Here is a 22843-nt window from a genome sequence, read left to right as displayed (position 1 = left end):
TTATGTAGGTCGCATATCCAAAAGTTTGGAATACTCTGCTAACCCTATTCGCTTGAGCATTTACGAGGAATATGTGATACAGTATACCATCGCTAATCCGACAAATTTATGGTCGAACTATCGAGGTTTTTCTCGTTAATCCGACTGTCAAATCCATACAAATGAACCAAAAGAAAGTCACTGTACAAATTTGAAAACTGACAGCATAATGTGTTTAAATGGATATTGATACTTAAAAAAAGATATTTTAGTTACCAGATAAATTCGAATCCGACGGTAACATTATCTAGTAGTAAGATGCTAAACCCAGGTATGTCATTCAATATTGCTCCTCTAGAATTGAATCGATCAGATCCCAGTTTAATTGCCTGTAGCGGCGAACGTACTAGACCTAATATCGAACACTTGAACGTAGTTAATGGTATATACGCGCAGTCTGGCCAAAGCTGTCACCGTCTCAGTCATTAGTTAGAAACGTTTCGGATTCAGTAGGCACGTTAACTGCCCAATCGGTGCTGGTAGGTTCCCATAAACCAACGCGTAATGAGTGTTCCTAGTAATTTGCATCCTATAACTACACCGGCGATTGTCAACAGAACAGCAAGTGATCCAAACGTCAACAGTGTTCCGCTAACGATTAATGGTTCAGGTGCAGTGCAACAAGCATCCGCGATGGGTGCTAATATCCAAACGACAGTGAATCCAGCAGTTTCAAATCAAAGGGTTTCAGTGGGCTCCAGGGTTCCGGTTCGCAGCAGGTGGGACGGCAGCAACAGCTTCAACCAGCGTTGCACCCTCCAATACATGTATATGGACCGACTTCAGCAAATCGCAGCAAGGCACGTTGTTCCGAAAGACTTGCCGGTGTTCACAGGTGATCCTACAGAATGGCCACTCTTCGCTAGTAGTTACTACAATCTGACTGATATGTGCGGTTATTCCGAAGGAGAGAACTTGATGGTTACAACGTTGCCTGAAGGGCAACGCACGGAAGCAGTCCATTGCCATCTTCTTCATCCATCGTCGGTGCCGCAGATAATGACGACACTACAAACTCATTTGGACGACCGAGCTCATTGTACGGTGCCTTCTGAGCAAGGTACACCACACCAGCCCCAAAGGCGGACAAGCTTGAAACACTTATCAGTTTTGGTCTCGTCGTTCAAAATCTCTGCAGCCATCTACAGTCCGCGGGTATGGAGGCTCACCTGTCGAATCCTACTCTACTTCAGGAATTGGTCGATAAACCACCTACAAATTTGAAGTTGGATTGGGCATTGCATCTGCGTCATCTGGCAGTTGTAGACCTGAGAGCATTTGGTGATTACATGTCAACGATTTTCGCTGCTACTAAAGTCTGTAGGTTCCGATCCCGCGAGAAAATCGGAAAACCAAAGGGAAAGAGAAAGGTTTTCTGAACGCTCATTCCACGGAGGATACAGAAAAGCGCAATCAAGAACGAAAGAGAATCAGCCCAGATTACATAAAGGCTACATACAATCCTAAACCTTGCCCGATTTGTAAGAAGGAAGGTACAAGGTGAAGGATTGCAGCGGTTTTCTAAAAGCAGCCATCGAAGAACGCTGGAAATTAGTGCATCAGGCAAATCTTCGCAGGCGCTGCTTGATCGGTCATGGCAAATGGCCGCAAAGCTACGATATGTGGATTAAATGGATGAATTGGTGTCACCACCAGCTGTTGCACTCGGAGAAACAAGAATCAACGTCGCTTGCAAGGATCGTCCAAAGATCACTGGGACCGTCGGTGTTCACCGTCATCATTCTCATCCAACCCTCTTCCGGATCATTCCTGAACATCATGTGAACGGACGTCAGTTCACGCTAGCGTTTCTCGACGATGGTTCTTCCTATACTTTGAGAACAGGAACTAGCCAAGAACTTGGCGCTATTGGCGAGGTTGAACCACTTTGTTCCAATGGACCAGCGGAATAACAAGAACGAAACGAACCTCAACTCTGCAAATGGAAGTATCCGAGTTTACAGGAACGCAAATACAGTTTGAGAATGTGCGAACAGTGGAGAAGCTCTGATTTGCCACCTCAATCGTTGTCGTATGATGAGTTGGCTAATAAGTACGAACATCTGCGAGGGCTTCCCGTGGCGTTATGGGAGTACGGTACCATTTTGATAGAGTGGACAACGCTAACATGTTAGTCACACTGAAGAAGAAAGAGAGGGAAGAATGTTCGATCCAATCGCAGCCAAAACAAGGCTTGGCTGGACGATTTACGGAAATGTGGAAGGACCAGCAGTTCGATCTCCAAGTTCCTACATTCACAGTTTCGTGCATCCGATGATGAACTCCAATGACAAGGTTAAAGAGTTCTTTTCGCAGAGAGTATCGGTGCTTTCGGTCTCTCACCAGAAATTGAAACAGAAGACGATCGTCGCTCATGAAATCATGGAGAAAACATCATCCGCACAATTCATCTGGAAAGTCTGATTGGTCTCGTGAGATATGACGAATTTCCCGAAGCGGGTTATGGCTGAGCATCGCCAAATGTTTGGAAAGTCATTGCAAAACTCTGAATTGTACGCCAATGCAAACAGCAAATAGTTGATTATCAGTACGTTGATATGCGCAATGAATTAACAGTACGCAAGTGTCTCAAACGACAAGTTTTGCGTCGATGAGGTGTTTGATCCACTAGGCTTGGCAGCATTCGTCATCCACGGGAAATGTTTGATTCAGGATATTTGGCGAACCAACATCGGATGGGATGATGTCATTCCAGAAAACTCCAAGAAACATGGCGGTTTGGATCGCCGTTCTTGAACGAATCCTCTACTAAAATTCCACGTTGCTACTTCCCGGACTACAGCCCCCGTAGTCTCGAAACTCTCAACTCCACATCTTCGTAGACGCCAGTGAAGAAAGGTACTTGCGTGGCTTATTTTCGAATTATAAGTGGATCGGATCCGTTGTGCATTGGTCTCGTCCAAAAACAAAGTGGCAACTTTAAAGCCGCATTCATACCACGGTTAGAGCTTCAGGCGGCGGTCATCGGTACACGTTTACAAATCTATACAGCAAAGTCACACGTTAACAGTCAGCCGGCGAATTATCTGGAGTGATTCGAGAACCGTCCTATCGTGGACAGTCAGATCAAAGGAAATACTGACAGTTTGTCGCCTTCGTGGAGAATATTGGATGACGAAGGTGGAAGAATGGAGATGGGTCCCATCCCGCCTCAACGTAGCGGATGAAGCTACAAAACAAAGGAACGGACCAGCTTTCAAGAGAACAGTAGATGGTTTTGTGGTCCAGCATTTCTCTAGAGGAAGAAGCAGAATGGCCTACCCAGGAGCTGCCGACACCGAGTACAATGGAATAACTGCGCTCGCTGCAAGCACATCATCGAGCTATACTGGAACCCATAGTGGATTACGGAAGATTTTCCAATCTTCAACGGTTGATTAGAACCGTTGGGTATATTCGTCGTTTGTTGCTGTGGCAAGGAAGAAATTTGAGCATGAGGTTCCTGCCCATACGTTTTGTCAAGTAACGAACCCAGGAAGTGGAACAATCTATGGCGCTGCGTTCAAAGAGAAGCTTACTGAAGAGTTACGTATTCTACAAGAATAAGCAGCGAACCCCATCTACAGCAGAAATTGCCAAGGACAGCCATTGCGCAAACTATGTCCCTTCATTGATGACTATGGATAACTGAGAGGACGATTGAGAACTTTCCATGCCTCATATGAGGCCAAATTTCCGGTGATTTTACCAAAACCCACTACTACACCGAATTACCGTTTTATGGTATCACCAACGGTTTGCGCACGGCAATAGTCAAACTGTACTCAACGAAGTTCGCCAAAAGTACCATATCCCAAGTCTCCGAGTCATCGTTCGAAAATTGCAAAACGATGTTCGTGGTAAGCCGTTTCAAGGCTAGCCCAAGATTTCCTGATGGCACTTTACCTGAGGCTCGCATAACCCCTATGTTCGTGCATTTACGTTCATAGGTATCGATTACTGCGGACCTCTTCTTGCTGCGTGTTCGAAGGTATGAAGTGAAAAAGTGGGTAATGTTAGTCACATGTCTCACTATCCGAGCGTGCACCAGAGGTAGTAGGAAGTCTATCCACGAAGCATGTAAATGGCTATAAGGAGGTTCATAGAGAAGAGGAGCACCGCAGGAAATATATAGCGACCAGGGGACCAACTTCATCGGAGCAAGCAGAGAGCTGAAAGAAGAGATAGCGAGCATCAACAAGGATTTATCCGAACATTCACTAATGCCGATACACAATGGCGCTTCAACTCCACCAGCTACGCCTCACATGGAGGGCCTGGAGCGCCTTGTGAGGTCGGTGAAGGCTGGTGAAAACTATTTCATCGGAAAGAAGACCAGACGAAGAAACCTTTCATACCTATTTAACGGAAGTGGAGTCCATTATCAATTCCCCGCCTGTTAACACATGTACCACTGAATGCGAAGTGATGAGGCCATTACACCTAACCACTTCTTGTTTTTAAGTTCCAGCGGCGTAGTACAGCCAGCACAGATGTTATTGGACGAGCGCAAGCATTAAGACCAATTGAACCATATTAGACATCTGTTGGATCTATTTTGGTCCAAATGGATTAAGGAGTATCTGCCTCTAGTTAATTGTAGGTCCAAGTGGTTGTCGGAATCTAAGCCACGTGCAAGGATTTAGTGATGCTAGTGGACGCTGGTTTAAAACAACTGGAAGCGTGGCAGGATTGTGAAGGTATACGGAGGAAAGGATGGAACAATACGGCGAGCAGATGTTCAGACTACCAACGGGACGATGCAGAGATCAGTAACAGGCTTTAGTCGTGTTGAGGTGATGAAGTGTATGGCTGATCAGGGTGGTCAGCAATACGGGTCGGGGAATGTTGAAGATCGGAATCACCTTGGCAACACTGATACCTAGCCAGGCTGAGCTCAACATCACACAGCGTAGAAGGTCAAGATGTCGACAATTGACATTGACATGGACACAGAAATAGACTTAGGAAATGAGACAATAATAAATTATAAAAAGAACATTGATTAGTAAGACACGTGAAGAATAAAATTAAATACAGTGAATTATTTGATTACACAATTTATTAAATAACACAATCATATGTAAGTACACGACAAAGAAATACATGTAGGTGAATAAATAACATGAAATTTGAGTTTATAGGACAATACGACGATTGTTATGTAACGAAACATTACCAGATTGACAGACAAGTTTATAAATAAAAGGACTTAGAATTGTAAGAGATTACGTATTATAACCACAGAAACACTCAATCAGGCTTAATTACAGCTTAAAGTATACCCACATAAAACCGAGTTGCTAGATAGAGCGTCCGAAAGCCCGTGTCGATAACTGGCCAAGCAACAAAGAGAACAACGAATTTTATGATGTCAATGGCCTTCTATTATAATACGATAGTTGGGCAAATAAAGTCCAAAACAATCCTAATCTGAGCCAATAAAAATTCAATTAAAGTCCAATATATATCTAAATCAAATCCAATTTCAATCCAAGTCTAATTCAAATCCAATCAAAATTCAATCCAAAGTCAATCTAAGTCCAAATCCAATCCAATTCAAATCATATCCAAATTTATTTCAATTCAAATCGAATCCAAATCAAATTTAAATTTGATTCAATTCCAAATCTTATTCAAATCCAAATCCAATCTAAATCCTTCCCAAATCCAATTCAAATCAAATCCATATCTAATTCATACCCAAATCGAAATCTAATTCATTTCCTATCAAAATTTAATCCAAGTCCAGTCCAAATCCAATTCATATTCAAACCAAATTCAATTCACATCCAATCCAAATCTAATTCAAATCCAAGTTTAATTCAAATCCAATCCCAATCCAAACCAAATCCAATTAAAATCAAATCCAAATCTAAATCTAGTTCAATTTAAATCTAATTCAAATCAAATTCAAACCTGATTCAACCCCAATTCCAATCAAAATATAATTCAGATCCAATCCCAATTCAATCCAAATCCAATATAATTCCAACCCAAATACTATTCAAATCAAATCCATATCTACCCAACAAACAATTTAAGCTGTATAAGCTAGTTTTTTAGCCGAAGAAGTCTATTTATGGTTAAATGAACGCTCCATCAGCTTCCAATGTTTGTTGGGTAATTCGTACCCAAATTCAAACCTAATTCAATTCCAATCCAAATCCAATCTAAATCTAATTCAAATCCAATTCCAATCCAAGTGTTGAAGATCGGAATCACCTTGGCAACACTGATACCTAGCCAGGCTGAGCTCAACATCACCACCAGGGTAGAAGCGTCAAGATGACGGTTGACAATTGACATTGACATGCGTGACACAGAAATAGACTTAAGGGAAATGAGACGAAAACAATAATAAATTATAAAAAAGAACATTGGATTAGTAAGACACGTGAAGAATAAAATTAAATACAGTGAATTATTTGGATTACACAATTTATTAAATAACACAATCATACGTTGTAAGTACACGGCAAAGAAATACATGTAGGTGTAATAAATAACATGAAATTTGAGTTATATAGGACACATACGACGATTGTTAGTGTAACGAAACATTACCAGATTGACACGGACAAGTTTATAAATAAAAGGACTTAGAATTGTAAGTAGACGATTACGTATTATAACTACAGAAACACTCAATCAGGCTTAATTACAGCTTAAAGCATACTCCAGCACATAAACCGAGTTGCTAGATAGAGCGTCCGAAAGCCCGTGTCGATAACTGGCCACAACAAACTTTAAGAATTCTAACCTCAATTCTGCCACAGAGGTTTTAGAATTTTACACTGTACGGCAAAATTTTGCTCTGCGATGGCAACATCGAACCGACGACAAAGTGTAGTTCGAAGGCTATCAGATGACGAAGATCATCATGATTGTCCACTTTGTACGCAACCGAATAGCGCCGACAAGTGGATGGTCCAATGCGACGGCTGTGAAAGTTGGATCCACTTCTCATGTGCCGGAGTGGACGAGAACGTACAGAACAACTCGTTTGTCTGCGTGACATGCGCTCCCCCTGCGCCGGCGAGATCAAGTTCGGCTAGATCTGCATCGTCTAGTGTACGTGCCGCCAAGCGGGAACTCGCACTACAAAGATTGGCCGAGTAAAAGGCACTGCAGGAAAGGTTGCTAATGGAACAGCAACAAGAAGAAGAAGTTCTGCAGAAGAAAGCCCTGGAGCAAGAGCAGGAACGGAAAAGGAAGGCGATGGGAGAAAAGTTAGAGCTAGAGAAGCAGTACATCGATAAAAAATTCGAAATATTGCAAGCAGGGCTTGAAGAAGAAGACGACAATCGGAGTGTTCGAAGTCAACGCAGTGTCCGAAGCGTTCGAAGCACAGTTCAGCATTGGGTTGAGGAACAGGAAAAGCTGACTATGGCCACCGGTACCGGAACAGGGGTTCCCACCGTTCGCTCGTCAAAAACTGGAACCATACCCAAACGAACGTCTGCCGAGAACAGAGATACCAGCCAACACATCGTGAACACATCCCAAGTCGATACGCTTAGTAGACTTCCGTCTGCAACTGTATCTTCTATCGCGCCAACAGCGTCCATCTGGCAGATTCCTTCGAAGCCATCCAAAGCGTCGGCAGCAGTTGATTCATCTCTGATGATTGACTTGACGCCTCTGCAGATTTCTCCTCCTACAATCAGCAAAAATAATCTGTTCACGTCCATGAACATGGTCATTTCACCGCCTTACGAGACCGCTGCACAAGGAATCAGTTCTTCGAATCGTCAACGATCGCACGCTGGGGACTGTCATCAGAAAGGAGGTATCGGTCAACAACAATCAGATCGATATCTAAGTTCTACTATCGTTCAGACTAGTCATTCGAATCCGACGGTAACATTATCTAGTAGTAAGATGCTAAACCCAGGTATGTCATTCAATATTGCTCCTCTAGAATTGAATCGATCAGATCCCAGTTTAATTGCCTGTAGCGGCGAACGTACTAGACCTAATATCGAACACTTGAACGTAGTTAATGGTATATACGCGCAGTCTGGCCAAAGCTGTCACCCGTCTCAGTCATTAGTTAGAAACGTTTCGGATTCAGTAGGCACGTTAACTGCCCAATCGGTGCTGGTAGGTTCCTCTATAAACCAACGCGTAATGAGTGTTCCTAGTAATTTGCATCCTATAACTACACCGGCGATTGTCAACAGAACAGCAAGTGATCCAAACGTCAACAGTGTTCCGCTAACGATTAATGGTTCAGGTGCAGTGCAACAAGCATCCGCGATGGGTGCTAATATCCAAACGACAGTGAATCCAGCAGTTTCAAATCAAAGCGGGTTTCAGTGGGCTCCAGTGGGTTCCGGTTCGCAGCAGTGCGGGACGGCAGCAACAGCCGTTCAACCAGCGTTGCACCCTCCAATACATGTATATGGACCGACTTCTCAGCAAATCGCAGCAAGGCACGTTGTTCCGAAAGACTTGCCGGTGTTCACAGGTGATCCTACAGAATGGCCACTCTTCGCTAGTAGTTACTACAATTCGACTGATATGTGCGGTTATTCCGAAGGAGAGAACTTGATGCGGTTACAACGTTGCCTGAAGGGCAACGCACGGGAAGCAGTCCATTGCCATCTTCTTCATCCATCGTCGGTGCCGCAGATAATGACGACACTACAAACTCTATTTGGACGACCGGAGCTCATTGTACGGTGCCTTCTGAGCAAGGTACAATCTACACCAGCCCCAAAGGCGGACAAGCTTGAAACACTTATCAGTTTTGGTCTCGTCGTTCAAAATCTCTGCAGCCATCTACAGTCCATGGGTATGGAGGCTCACCTGTCGAATCCTACTCTACTTCAGGAATTGGTCGATAAACTACCTACAAATTTGAAGCTGGATTGGGCATTGCATCTGCGTCATCTGGCAGTTGTAGACCTGAGAGCATTTGGTGATTACATGTCAACGATCGTTTTCGCTGCTACTAAAGTTACTGTAGGTTCCGATCCCGCGAGAAAATCGGAAAAACCAAAGGGAAAAGAGAAAGGTTTTCTGAACGCTCATTCCACGGAGGATACAGAAAAGCGCAATCAAGAACGAAAGAGAATCAGCTCAGATTACACAAAGGCTACATACAATCCTAAACCTTGCCCGATTTGTAAGAAGGAAGGTCACAAGGTGAAGGATTGCAGCGGTTTTCTAAAAGCAGCCATCGAAGAACGCTGGAAATTAGTGCATCAGGCAAATCTCTGCAGGCGCTGCTTGATCGGTCATGGCAAATGGCCGTGCAAAGCTACGATATGTGGATTAAATGGATGTGAATTGCGTCACCACCAGCTGTTGCACTCGGAGAAACAAGAATCAACGTCGCTTGGCAAGGATCGTCCAAAGATCACTGGGACCGTCGGTGTTCACCGTCATCATTCTCATCCAACCCTCTTCCGGATCATTCCGGTAACAATTCATGTGAACGGGACGTCAGTTCGCACGCTAGCGTTTCTCGACGATGGTTCTTCCTATACTTTGGTAGAACAGGAACTAGCCGAAGAACTTGGCGCTATTGGCGAGGTTGAACCACTTTGTCTCCAATGGACCAGCGGAATAACAAGAACTGAAACGAACTCTCAACTCTTGCAAATGGAAGTATCCGGAGTTTACAGTGAACGCAAATACAGTTTGGAGAATGTGCGAACAGTGGAGAAGCTCGATTTGCCACCTCAATCGTTGTCGTATGATGAGTTGGCTAATAAGTACGAACATCTGCGAGGGCTTCCCGTGGCAAGCTATGGGAGTACGGTACCGCGTATTTTGATAGGAGTGGACAACGCTAACATGTTAGTCACACTGAAGAAGAAAGAGGGGAAGAAGTTCAGACCAATCGCAGCCAAAACAAGGCTTGGCTGGACGATTTACGGAAATGTGGAAGGACCAGATAGTTCATCTCCAAGGCTCCTACATATCTGCGCTCGTGCATCCGATGATGAACTCCACGACAAGGTTAAAGAGTTCTTTTCGGTAGAGAGTATCGGTGTTTCGGTCTCACCAGAAATTGAAACAGAAGACGATCGTCGTGCTCGTGAAATCATGGAGAAAACCATCATCCGCACACCATCTGGAAAGTTTCAGATTGGTCTTCTGTGGAGATATGACTTCGTGGAATTTCCCGACAGTCGGGTTATGGCTGAGCATCGCCTTAAATGTTTGGAAAGACGGCTGTCTAAAATCCCTGAATTGTACGCCAATGTCAAACAGCAAATAGTTGATTATCAGCACAAAGGATATGCGCATGAATTAACAGTAGAAGAAGCTACTAATAGTGATCCTCGTCGGGTGTGGTATTTGCCTTTAGGGGTCGTTCTAAACCCCAATAAACCCGGTAAAGTTAGAGTCATCTGGGATGCTGCAGCCAAGATAGACGGAATTTCTTTCAACTCCATGTTGCTAAAGGGTCCTGACATGTTGACCTCGCTAACGACAGTGTTGTACCGTTTCCGGCAACGCCAAGTTGCCATAGCAGGTGACATCAAAGAGATGTTTCACCAGATTCAAATTCGCCCACAAGATCGACAAGCTCAAAGGTTCTTGTGGCGAAATAAACCTGATGAGCCTGTAAAAGAATTCTTCATTGACGTGGCAATCTATTGAACGACCTACTCTCCGTCTGCAGCTCAATATATTAAGAACCGGAACGCGGAAGAATGGAGGAAAGACTTTCCAGAGGCTGCGGTAGCGATTACAGAAAATCATTATGTAGACGACTACTTGGACAGTCTCGACTCTATAGAAGAAGCGGTGAAACTGGCGACCGACGTAAAGAATGTTCATGCTAAGGCTGGTTTTGAAATTCGGAATTGGCTGTCAAATTCGGTACAGGTCATGCAACGGGTCAGGGACTCCGGACAACAAATTGCGAAGAGCTTCACCGTCGGGAAAGGGACGGATACCGAACGAGTTCTGGGAATCAGCTGGACGCCGAAGGAAGACTCTTTCATCTTCGCTGTCAACTTTCGAAACGACATCCTATCGCTGGTGAAAGGTACAAGTGTACCAACTAAACGACAAGTTTTGCGCGTCGTGATGAGTGTGTTTGATCCACTAGGCTTGTTGGCAGCATTCGTCATCCACGGGAAATGTTTGATTCAGGATATTTGGCGAACCAACATCGGATGGGATGATGTCATTCCAGAAAAACTCCAAGAAACATGGCGGCTTTGGATCGCCGTTCTTGAACGAATCCCTCTACTCAAAATTCCACGTTGCTACTTCCCGGACTACAGCCCCCGTAGTCTCGAAACTCTACAACTCCACATCTTCGTAGACGCCAGTGAAGCAGCGTACTCTTGCGTGGCTTATTTTCGAATTATAAGCCAGGATCGGATCCGTTGTGCATTGGTCTCGTCCAAAACAAAAGTGGCACCTTTAAAGCCGCTATCTATACCACGGTTAGAGCTTCAGGCGGCGGTCATCGGTACACGTTTACTAAAATCTATACAGCAAAGTCACACGTTAACAGTCAGCCGGCGAATTATCTGGAGTGATTCGAGAACTGTCCTATCGTGGATACAGTCAGATCAAAGGAAATACCGACAGTTTGTCGCCTTTCGTGTAGGCGAAATATTGGATGAGACGAAGGTGGAAGAATGGAGATGGGTCCCATCCCGCCTCAACGTAGCGGATGAAGCTACAAAATGGGGCAACGGACCCAGCTTTCAAGAGAACAGCAGATGGTTTTGTGGTCCAGCATTTCTCTATGAGGAAGAATCAGAATGGCCTACGCAGGAGCTGCCAACACCGGATACAATGGAAGAACTGCGCCCGCTGCAAGCACATCATCGAGCTATTCTAGAACCCATAGTGGATTACGGAAGATTTTCCAATCTTCAACGGTTGATTAGAACCGTTGGGTATATTCGTCGTTTTGTTGCTGTGGCAAGGAAGAAATTTGTTGTCGAGGTTCCCGCTCCATACGTTTTGTCAAGTAACGAACTCCAGGAAGCGGAAACAATTCTATGGCGCTGCGTTCAAAGAGAAGCTTACCCCGAAGAGTTACGTATTCTCTACAAGAATAAGCAGCTCGAACCCCATCTACAGCAGAAATTCGCTAAGGACAGCTCATTGCGCAAACTATGTCCCTTCATTGATGACTATGGGATAATACGATTGGACGGACGATTGAGAAACTCTTCTCATGCCTCATATGAGGCCAAATTTCCGGTGATTTTACCAAAAACCCACTACTACACCGAATTACTCGTTTTATGGTATCACCAACGGTTTGCGCACGGCAATAGTCAAACTGTACTCAACGAAGTTCGCCAAAAGTACCATATCCCAAGTCTCCGAGTCATCGTTCGAAAAATTGCAAAACGATGTTCGTGGTGTGCCGTTTACAAGGCTAGCCCAAGATTTCCTAAGATGGCACCTTTACCTGAGGCTCGCATAACCCCCTATGTTCGTGCATTTACGTTCATAGGTATCGATTACTGCGGACCCTTCTTGCTGCGTGTTCGAAGGTATGAAGTGAAAAAGTGGGTAATGTTAGTCACATGTCTCACTATCCGAGCCGTGCACCTAGAGGTAGTAGGAAGTCTATCCACTGAAGCATGTAAAATGGCTATACGGAGGTTCATAGCGAGAAGAGGAGCACCGCAGGAAATATATAGCGACCAGGGACCAACTTCATCGGAGCAAGCAGAGAGCTGAAAGAAGAGATAGCGAGCATCAACAAGGATTTATCCGGAACATTCACTAATGCCGATACACAATGGCGCTTCAACCCACCAGCTACGCCTCACATGGGAGGGGCCTGGGAGCGCCTTGTGAGGTCGGTGAAGGCTGGATTGAAAACTATTTCATCGGAAAGAAGACCAGACGAAGAAACCTTCTATACCTATTTAACGGAAGTGGAGTCCATTATCAATTCCCGCCCGTTAACACATGTACCACTGGAATGCGAAGCTGATGAGGCCATTACACCTAACCACTTCTTGTTATTAAGTTCCAGCGGCGTAGTACAGCCAGCACAGATGTTATTGGACGAGCGCAAAGCATTAAGGACCAATTGGAACCATATTAGACATCTGTTGGATCTATTTTGGTCCAAATGGATTAAGGAGTATCTGCCTCTAGTTAATTGTAGGTCCAAGTGGTTGTCGGAATCTAAGCCACTGCAAGTTGGCGATTTAGTGATGCTAGTGGACGCTGGTTTACGAAACAACTGGAAGCGTGGCAGGATTGTGAAGGTATACGGAGGAAAGGATGGAACAATACGGCGAGCAGATGTTCAGACTACCAACGGGACGATGCAGAGATCAGTAACAGGCTTAGTCGTGCTTGAGGTGATGAAGCACAGTATGGCTGATCAGGGTGGTCAGCAATACGGGTCGGGGAATGTTGAAGATCGGAATCACCTTGGCAACACTGATACCTAGCCAGGCTGAGCTCAACATCACCACCAGGGTAGAAGCGTCAAGATGACGGTTGACAATTGACATTGACATGCGTGACACAGAAATAGACTTAAGGGAAATGAGACGAAAACAATAATAAATTATAAAAAAGAACATTGGATTAGTAAGACACGTGAAGAATAAAATTAAATACAGTGAATTATTTGGATTACACAATTTATTAAATAACACAATCATACGTTGTAAGTACACGACAAAGAAATACATGTAGGTGTAATAAATAACATGAAATTTGAGTTATATAGGACACATACGACGATTGTTAGTGTAACGAAACATTACCAGATTGACACGGACAAGTTTATAAATAAAAGGACTTAGAATTGTAAGTAGACGATTACGTATTATAACTACAGAAACACTCAATCAGGCTTAATTACAGCTTAAAGCATACTCCAGCACATAAACCGAGTTGCTAGATAGAGCGTCCGAAAGCCCGTGTCGATAACTGGCCACAACACCAAGTCTAATTCAAATCCAATCCAAATTCAATCTAAATCCAATATAGATCTAAACCAAATACAATTCAAATCCAATTTCTATCCAAGTCTAATTCAAATCCAATCCAAATTCAATCCAAAACCAACCCAAATCCAGTTCAAATCAAATCCATATCTAATTCATAAATACAAAAATTTTAATCCAAATTCAATCAAATTTATTCCAAATCCAATCCAAATCTAATTCAAATCCAATTCCAATCCAACTCTAATTTAAATCCAATCCTAATTCAATTCAAATCCAATTCTAATTCAATTACATTTGAAATCCAATCCAAATCTAATTCAAATCCAATTCCAAACCAAGTCTAATTCAAATTCAATCCAAATCCAATCTAAATCCAACCCAATTCCAATTCAAATCAAATCTAAATCAAATCCAAATCCATTTCAAATCCGATCCAAATCAAATTCAAATCTGATTCAAATCCAAATCTAATCCAAATCCCATTCAAATATAATCGTCATCCAAATCAAATAGAAAAAAATACAAGACTTTCGCAATTTATTTTGGTTTGTAAAATCAACCGCGAAATCATTTTTATCTGATTTCAAAGAATCATTATATTTGGTACCTGGTGGCTCGCAAGCAATATGGGATTCTGTTATGTGGGTCGCATATCCAAAAGTTTGGGAACCTCTGGTCTAGCCTATTCAACAAGCATTTACGAGGAATTTTAAGTGATACAGTATACCACCGCTAATCCGACAAATTTATGGTCGAACTATCGAAGTTTCTCTCGTTAATCCGACTGTCAAATCCATACAAATGAACCACAACAAAGTCACAGCACAAATTTGAAAACTGACAGCATAATGTGTTTAAATGGATATTGATACTTAAAAAAAAAGATATTTTAGTTACCAGATAAAGATTGTCGCTTCGGTTCCCTTTGTTCTGCTGTCCGAAACATGTGTGGTACCTAACTGTCAAATCGTATGTATTTTTCCTTCATTGACATTTAGATCCCCTATCCTCGCCAGCAAAAGATGTTCCGGACAGCGACGACAGCGACAATATTTATCTAGTAACTAAAATATCTTTTCTTTTTAATCCGGACAATTCCGAACTTACGAGTCTGTGGATTAGTGAGGTCCGAATTAGCGGGGAGATACTGAACTCTTTATCATGTCATTAAGCTATTTAAAGCTAAGGCTATTAAAAAGTGTTTTGCTATTTGATATAAGCAACAATAAACTGGCCATATGTGAAATTGCTAGATTTCTATCTTTGTAATAAAGGCATGATCCGTTATAACCGAGCCTGGGACAAGCGCGGTGTCATCATTGAACATCAATATAAAAAAATGTGCCTGGTACATCTTGGCTGAACAATAGGGTGTCAGTGGCCTGATTATAACGCTGAACCAACATTGGAACACCACTTACATGGTTACAGTTGATTCAATTGGTCTAGTTAAGTAGTCGAATAATGCTCTCTACGTTGCGTACCTGCATGAAATATTTTCAGGATAATGGTTTAGGAAGTTCTGAAGGCAGGTTTTACAATCGATTTTTAAATAATTGTTGAGACAGTTAAATGAAGCTCTTTATAGAAATTTGAGATCATACTTTAACTTCTTTTTGCAGGGACAAGGCTACTGGATTTTGCTATGTCAACGATATTGTGATTGGAATCCATAAATTACGGACCAGATTTCAGAAAGTTCTTTATTTGGACTTGGACGTACATCACGGTATTTAAATAAATATCGCTGTATCTTTCTTTTAGTTTGAACTAAAGAAGTTTGTCTCGACAGGTGACGGAGTGGAAGATGCATTTAGCTTCAGTAAATATGTTATGACTGTCTCTTTCCACCAATATGAACCAGGATACTTCCCTGGAACCGGTGATGTCTCGGATGTCGGATATGGACCCGGAAAGGGCTACACTGTTAATGCACCGTATGCAAGGGGCATTGCTGGGCCTGCGTTTGTGAAATATTTCCATAGCATAGCCACAGACGCGTATAGAGCATTCAAACCGGATGTATGTATTGTACAGTGCGGCGGAGACGTTATTGTTGGTGACCACTTAGGCGGAACAAATCTTATTCCCGATGATTGTTTGAAATGTGTTCAGGAGGTGTTGAGATGGAATACGCCGCTTGTATTTCTGGGTGGAGGTAAGTATACTGTACTACGCTCATTTAATTGTGTCTTATGTTCTTCGAAAATTTGAGTTGATTTGGACAGAAACTGACTGAACACGAGTCGTTCCAAGTCTATATGGAAATTAGAATGAGGAAATTGTCCACGTGTCGTCACACTTTGACGATATTTTGTGTTTGATTGGCCCTGACGGCAGCGCGAAAACAACCCGGCAAGACATATAGGACGTCAATTTTAAAAGGCTTATTAAAACATTAAAACACATTTTAGCCAAAAATAGAATAATCGCTTTCATGCTTCGAACAGCCGAATCCTATGAAAACACATTAATACCAAACTGGCTATCAAGCAATGAGGATTAAGATTATCAAATTGTTGTACTTCTATGAAAAGCTGCATTTATCCGCAAGTATGCCTCAAAGAAGCGACCGTGTGTCGCTCAAAGCGCAGTCTGTTCTCTACCCATAGCGCCTGTTTACCAAGGAAGTACGGCTCACAACAGCGTCTGTTTCCCATATTAGGGGTAGCTGATCTGTGGTGCAAAACAGTGCAGACAGATTATAGAGGAGAAGGACGCAGTGCGGGTGGTTGTAGCAAGGGACCATGCAGAGCGTAGAAAGCTATAGGCGGAATCTGCGATAGCAGACCCGCATCTTTCAGGATAACAAAACGCCGCCTGGAAGAAGCGGAGTGCGAGGAGATGGAACAGCTTGTATCAGAAACTTAACGCATCCTGCAAAGGTTTCGTGCCACGAGCCGAAATATGCATCTTGGCGGACGAACTTGTGGTGATCGAAAGGTGAAAGCAGCACTTGGAGGAGCACTTAAATGGCGCTGAAAGTACGATACCAACCAACCCCATCTGGAGGGAAGGTCAGAATGCTGTCAGAATGCTAATCAATAAAGCAGCCGATAAGGATGGCATCGGAGCTAAACTCATTAGGATGCGCCACTTTTCTGCACAGTTTGATAGTATCTGGAAAACTGGTCAGATGCCGGAGGAAGGAAGAGGTCATATACCCCATCTACAAGAAAGGTGACATGCTGGAGTGTGAGAACTTTCGAGCGATCATCTTCGAAATCATCTTCGCCAATAGTAAATGAGTTTGTGGGAAGTTAACTGACCGGCTTCGTTGACGGCCGCTCGACGACGGGTCAGATTTATACTGTACGGCAAATCCTTTAAAAATGCTGTAAATAACAGGTGCCAATACACCATCTGTTTGTCGATTTCAAGACGGCATACGATAGTATAGACCGCGTAGAGCTAAAAATCCTGGATGAGAACAGCTTTCCATCGCAGCTTACGAAACTGATCAAAGCAACGATGGATGGTGTGCAAAATTGTGTGAAGATTTCGAACAAACACTCCAGTTGATTCAAATCCCGCCAGGAACTATGACAAGGTGATGGACTATCATGCTTGTTGATCAATATTGCACTAGGAGGTGTCATGCAGGATGTGGAACAGGCGGGCATCGATTTTTAACAGATCTATTCAATTTATCTGTTTCGAGGATGATATGAATATTGGCGTGTACTTGGGCTCACTGGTGATCTTCGATAACGATACCAGCAGAGAAATTCGGAGACGTATCATGGTAGGAAATCGTACGTACTTTGGACTCCGCAAAACGCTCCGCTCCGCCAAACTGACTATCTACAAAACGCTTATTAGACCGGTAGTTCTCTACGGACACGATGCTCGTTGAGGACCAACGCGCACTGAGAGTTTTCAAAAAGAAAGTGTTGTACCATCTATGGCGGGGTGCATATGGCGGACGGTACTTGGAGGAGGCGAATGAAACAAGAATTGCATCAGCTGCTGGGAGAACCATCCATCGTTCACACCACGAAAATCGGAAGACTGTAGTGGGCCGGGCACGTAGCCAGAATGTCGTACAGTAATCCGGTGAAAATGGTTTTCGCCATCGATCCGACGGGAACAAGGAGGCAAGGTGCATAGCGAGCAAGGTGAATCGATCAGGTGGAGGACGATTTGCGGACCCTCCGCAGACTGTGTGGTTGACGACGTGCAGCCATGGAGCTAGCTAAATGGAGAAGACTTTTATGCACTGCACAGGCCACTCCGACCTTAGCCTGATAATAAATAAATAAATGAACATTGGCGGCCGAACATTTGAAAAAGTGGCAGAACTGTGTATACCGACAGGAAAATCAAACAGCTGAACGCTAACCTATTTTTTTTTTCAATATACATTATTTATGTGTTTATCTAATTTACTCATAAATAAACTCTCCTCTGTACTACCTTTTGCTTTGGATGTTGAAGTAAGGTTCAACTACCCTACTTTTGGTCCGCGGATCTTGTCGTGATACTGCTGCTCAAATAAAGTTTATGAACTTTCCATTCTCACTCTAGCTATTTCCTAGTTCTACTTACGACGGATCAACCTAATTTGTAGTCCGAAGTCTCTCCGAATTAGGCTGACCAAATCATTTCGGTGAAAAAAACGGGACAAACGCGCTTGCAAAACGGGAAATCTCAATAAACCTTGTGATAAAATTTAAAAGTTGTGGGAATTCCAAAATTTGTGAGCTTAATTTTCATTTTTGTTAAAGAAATCAGAAATATCTTATAGTGAGTCATTTGCCACCATAACATTCTATTGTATTAATTTAGTTGTGGAAAAATACGCAACTACAAATATTGCACTCATCAAATGTTCAATGTTTAAAATAAAGTAGAATTTTGAAATTTTATTTTGATCTACTCTTAGATATGCATTAAGGATTTTATTTTTGACCAATATCAATAACTTATCCAATTCTGAATAATTGAAAATGACAAACATAAGACAAAAATCCTGTCTAAGGTTTTGAGAAAATCTCTGTATCATGAATATTAGTAGGGGAAAATATGCGGAAAGAATTACAAGATTCCAAACAACGAAAGCACATTAATAAAACGTAATTTTAATTATTTCCATGAATATTGTTGGCGAGAATAAATGTCTTATCTCATCTATTCAAAGTCCTTTTTGATCGAAATTGATTTAAATGATGCTTAGGCTCTGTCTCATTTCCCGAATCAAATTTAATTTTACTTAAAACTGACAGTTCGAAAATTTGAAATTCAGCCGGCCATAAGAATGGCTGCGTGCTACCCAGCAATTCCAATAAGACATCGACCAATAATGATTCGATATCTGTCAAAAGTAATCCTGCTCATCCAGCAGGGTTATTCGATAATTATTGAACTGTCACTTTTAAGTTTAATTTGAGTTTAATTATCCAATTGAGACAGACCCTTAAAGTAGCCTCACACCTGGGAATCTTGTCTATTGATTTTGTTCCCATGTGCTCCCAAAAAAGGCGAGACTCAACCAAACTCAGTCTGGTTTACAACTTTTGGAGATTTCTACTGGATTATATTTTAAATCGGGCCGAATTTCTAATTTTTCATAACGGAATATCATATTAAATCCCGTCCACACACATGAGAGCGAAATTTGCAGACAAGCTCTTGATGTGTAAACTACACACTTAATTTTTTTCACCGAGATCTCAGCATTTTTTGTTTATTTTCCCGAGATGGGCACCGCCGAGTTTCAGCAAACATGATTTTTGCCGAGATCTCAGTAAAAGTGACGTTTCAGTTGCTGAGATATGGTAAATATTTTGCCGAAAATCAGTAATAAACAAAATTTTATGCCGAAGTTCAGTTCTGAAATTTACTGAGCTACAGCGGTGCCCGATTTTGCCGAGCTCGAGAAAGAAAAAGTTAGTGTGTAGCTTTAAAGTGCGTGATGACCCTAGCCTTCAATCTGACTAAATTTTCCCTTAAAGTCGATTTTATTCAATTGATTTTTAAGTTATTTTTTTCGTGCCGTCGTTTTTGAAATATTCAGAATTATTCAGAAAGACTTTGAATGATTCTTAATATTTCAAAAAAAAATCAAATTATTAAAAAAAAAAATGTGGTAAAGCAGATTTGAAAAAAAATGAATTGCCTACTTCGGAAGATTCAAAAAGAATAATCTAAAATAAACATTTTGATTTTAGATTCCCAAAATAATTGCCTAAAATAATGAATTTGTTTGAATAATATTTTGGAGCTCTTTGGAAGAATCAATAAAAATACGGGACAAATTGAGGATTTTTAAGATTAAGACGGGACAGCACAATAAAGTTCAAAAAACGGGACTGTCCCGTTAAATGCGGTACGTATGGTCGGCCTACTCCGAATAGGAATTCATGTATCATGTACAAAACACTCATAAGACCGGTGGTTCTTTATGGACCTAAAACTTGGAAGCACACGGAGTATTTGACTATTTGAGAGACGGAAGCACTTCCCAGACGATTTTGTGATAGAAGGTCCGGAGACCCATAGTGTTATATACCAATCGACTCAGCTGAACGAATTGAAATGATGTCTGTCTGTATGTGTGTGCGTGTTCGTATGTATGTGCGCAGAATAAAACTCACTCATTTTTAGGCACTTATCTTGATCCGATTTGTTTGCAATAAGTTGCATTCGACGGGGAATCCTTTCCCATTGTTTCCTATTGAAGTCATGAATTGGCCAAATCGGACAATGGGATCAAACGTTATGGCCGAAATACGATTTACATACAAAAAAACACCGCTAGGTGGATCAATCAGGGGTTTTTGCTTTTCTCGTACAGCAGCGGTTCTCAACCTTTTTCTTGAGAGGTACCCCTTCGAAGTTTTGCATAATATGAGGTACCCCCTCTCGAAAGCAGGCTTCCAATCCTCTTGAAAACATAATTCCGAGCCCTTTTGAAGGGAAGCTCCTTTAAGCTTTTGAGTCCCTTTAGAGTAGGCTTCCGCGCCTCTTTATTAGAGGCTTCTGAGCTTCTTGTAGAGAGGCTTCCGAGCCTCTTGAAGGCGGTTTTCGAGCCACTTAAAAGGAAGCTTCCGTTGCATCTTGAAAGAACGCTTATGAGCCTCTTAATAGTATGCCTCCAAGCCTATTGAAAGAAAAATTCTGAGCTTCTTGAAGCGAGGCTTCCTAGGCTCTTGAAAGGAGGCTGCCGAGCCTCTTGAAAGAAGGCTTCCGAACCACTTGAAAGTAGACTTCCGAGCCTCTTGAAAAGAGGCTTCCGAGCCTATTGAAAGGAGCCTTCCGATCCTCTTGGAAAAAGGCTTCAGAGCCTCTTGAAAGGAGGCTTCCGAGCCTCTTGAAAGGAGGCTTCCGAACCTCTTGAAAGGAGGCTTCCGAACATCTTGAAAGGAGGCTTCCGAACCTCTTGAAAGGAGGCTTTCGAGCCTCTTGAAAGAATGCAGCCTAACCACTTGAAAGGAGGCTTCCGAGCCTCTTGAAAGGAAGCCTTCGAGCTGCTTGGAAGAAGGATTCCGAGAGGCGTAAAAGGATGCTTCTAATTTTCTTGCAACGAAGCAATCGAGTTCTGGTGAAAAAAAAAAATCATTTTGTTCATTCAACGTTTTGTTCGTTGGATCTTTTGTTCCGCAGCCCTTCATACATTGTGCTGGTTGTATCAATTGGGATTTATTGGTCGCATTACATATTATGTACAATATAAATTTTTGAAATAGAAAATACACAAAAATCAAAACTTTATAAATGAATTTTGATTGAAATTGTAATACGTCCGCCATTACGCATTTTTGTCCGAGGTACCCCCTAGGACCAGCGAAGGTACCCCCAGGGGTACATGTACCCCAGGTTGAGAACCGCTGTCGTACAGCAAAGTTGTACCGAAAGGCTATCATTTCACTCAAAAATCAAACTTTTTATAGAAGTCTTGGAGACCCATGATGTTATATACCAATCGACTCAGCTCGTCGAACTGAACAAATGTCTGTCTGTCCATGTGTATGTGTGTGTATGCACACGAAAACCGAAAAACATTAGCCATTTTTTCATATAGTAATTCTTAACCGATTTTCTCGCAACAAGTTGCATTCGACAGAGGACAAAGCCTTGTTGATCACTATTGAATTTGATAACGATCGACCATTGCATTTAAAAGTTATTAAGAAAATGGACACGAACTGTATAAGCGCCATATAAGGTTGGTGTCTTGGCTAAATGCGAGAAAGGCCGTATCACCACTCGTTGAATTAAGTTGGGTTTTTGTTTAAGGTCAACTTTCTCAAAGAACCCACATTTTTTACGCCTCTGAATATTAAAAAAAATAAAACAAAAGGAAAGGTCAATAGCCGTGCGAGCAAAGGCGTAGGATTGCCAATATGGAGATGGCGAGTTCGATTCTCGGTCCCGGTGTAGGTGTCTAGGATGTTTTCGGGTTGAAAATATTATCAACTCCCTGGGCATAGTGTATCCATTGTAATTGCCACACAAGATACATACTCATGCAATGGCGGGCATAGAAAGCTTTCAATTTAGGTGATTATACAACAAAGCCACAAATCGGCCAGCTTGGAAACCACGTGTTTTTTTTAGTGATTTTTCAAGAGCACGAATTGAAAGAACCACAACGTCCATGGGGATGAAACATCCGTAAATCGTTTGCTTACTTATGCCAGACAATCCACGTTAATTTCAGCATTGTACGGAAATTATTACGCCAGATTTGACGGTATAACAAATTATGCTTTTTCTACGTCTCGCAGGTGGTGAGGCGTTTCGAATGAAATGAGAATACCGATACCTCCTATTTGAAATCTACGGTCGTCTCACGTGAGAATATTCGGGATTCTTTGACAATCTTGAATCACCCAAAGCCGAGACGTAGAATAAGCAAAAATTACTATTTATGATGCAAGAGAAAAGTA

General features: G+C 42.3%; 1 protein-coding gene and 2 long non-coding RNA genes across 3 annotated transcripts in view; all 3 read left to right on the top strand.

Annotated features, from left to right (window-relative positions):
• The window catches only part of LOC134227635 (histone deacetylase 8-like), a 30848-nt gene that overhangs the window by 7569 nt on the left and 436 nt on the right, over positions 1 to 22843 (top strand). Inside the window, exons 4-5 of the mRNA XM_062709268.1 lie at positions 15575 to 15681; positions 15745 to 16110. Coding sequence (XP_062565252.1) covers positions 15575 to 15681; positions 15745 to 16110 — 473 coding nt within the window. The remainder of the gene's footprint in view (positions 1 to 15574; positions 15682 to 15744; positions 16111 to 22843) is intronic.
• Positions 6252 to 7132, top strand: LOC134225668 (uncharacterized). Its single transcript, XR_009983300.1, has 3 exons — positions 6252 to 6506; positions 6570 to 6649; positions 6707 to 7132. It is a non-coding gene; the product is annotated as an uncharacterized LOC134225668 (long non-coding RNA).
• LOC134227637 (uncharacterized) lies at positions 12725 to 13944 on the top strand. The gene is made up of 3 exons (XR_009983714.1): positions 12725 to 13666; positions 13730 to 13809; positions 13867 to 13944. It is a non-coding gene; the product is annotated as an uncharacterized LOC134227637 (long non-coding RNA).

Source organism: Armigeres subalbatus, chromosome 3 (genome assembly GCF_024139115.2).
Source record: "Armigeres subalbatus isolate Guangzhou_Male chromosome 3, GZ_Asu_2, whole genome shotgun sequence".
Lineage (NCBI taxonomy): Eukaryota > Metazoa > Arthropoda > Insecta > Diptera > Culicidae > Armigeres > Armigeres subalbatus.
Note: the sequence above shows the minus strand (reverse complement) of the source record. Positions and strands in the feature narration are given on the sequence as shown.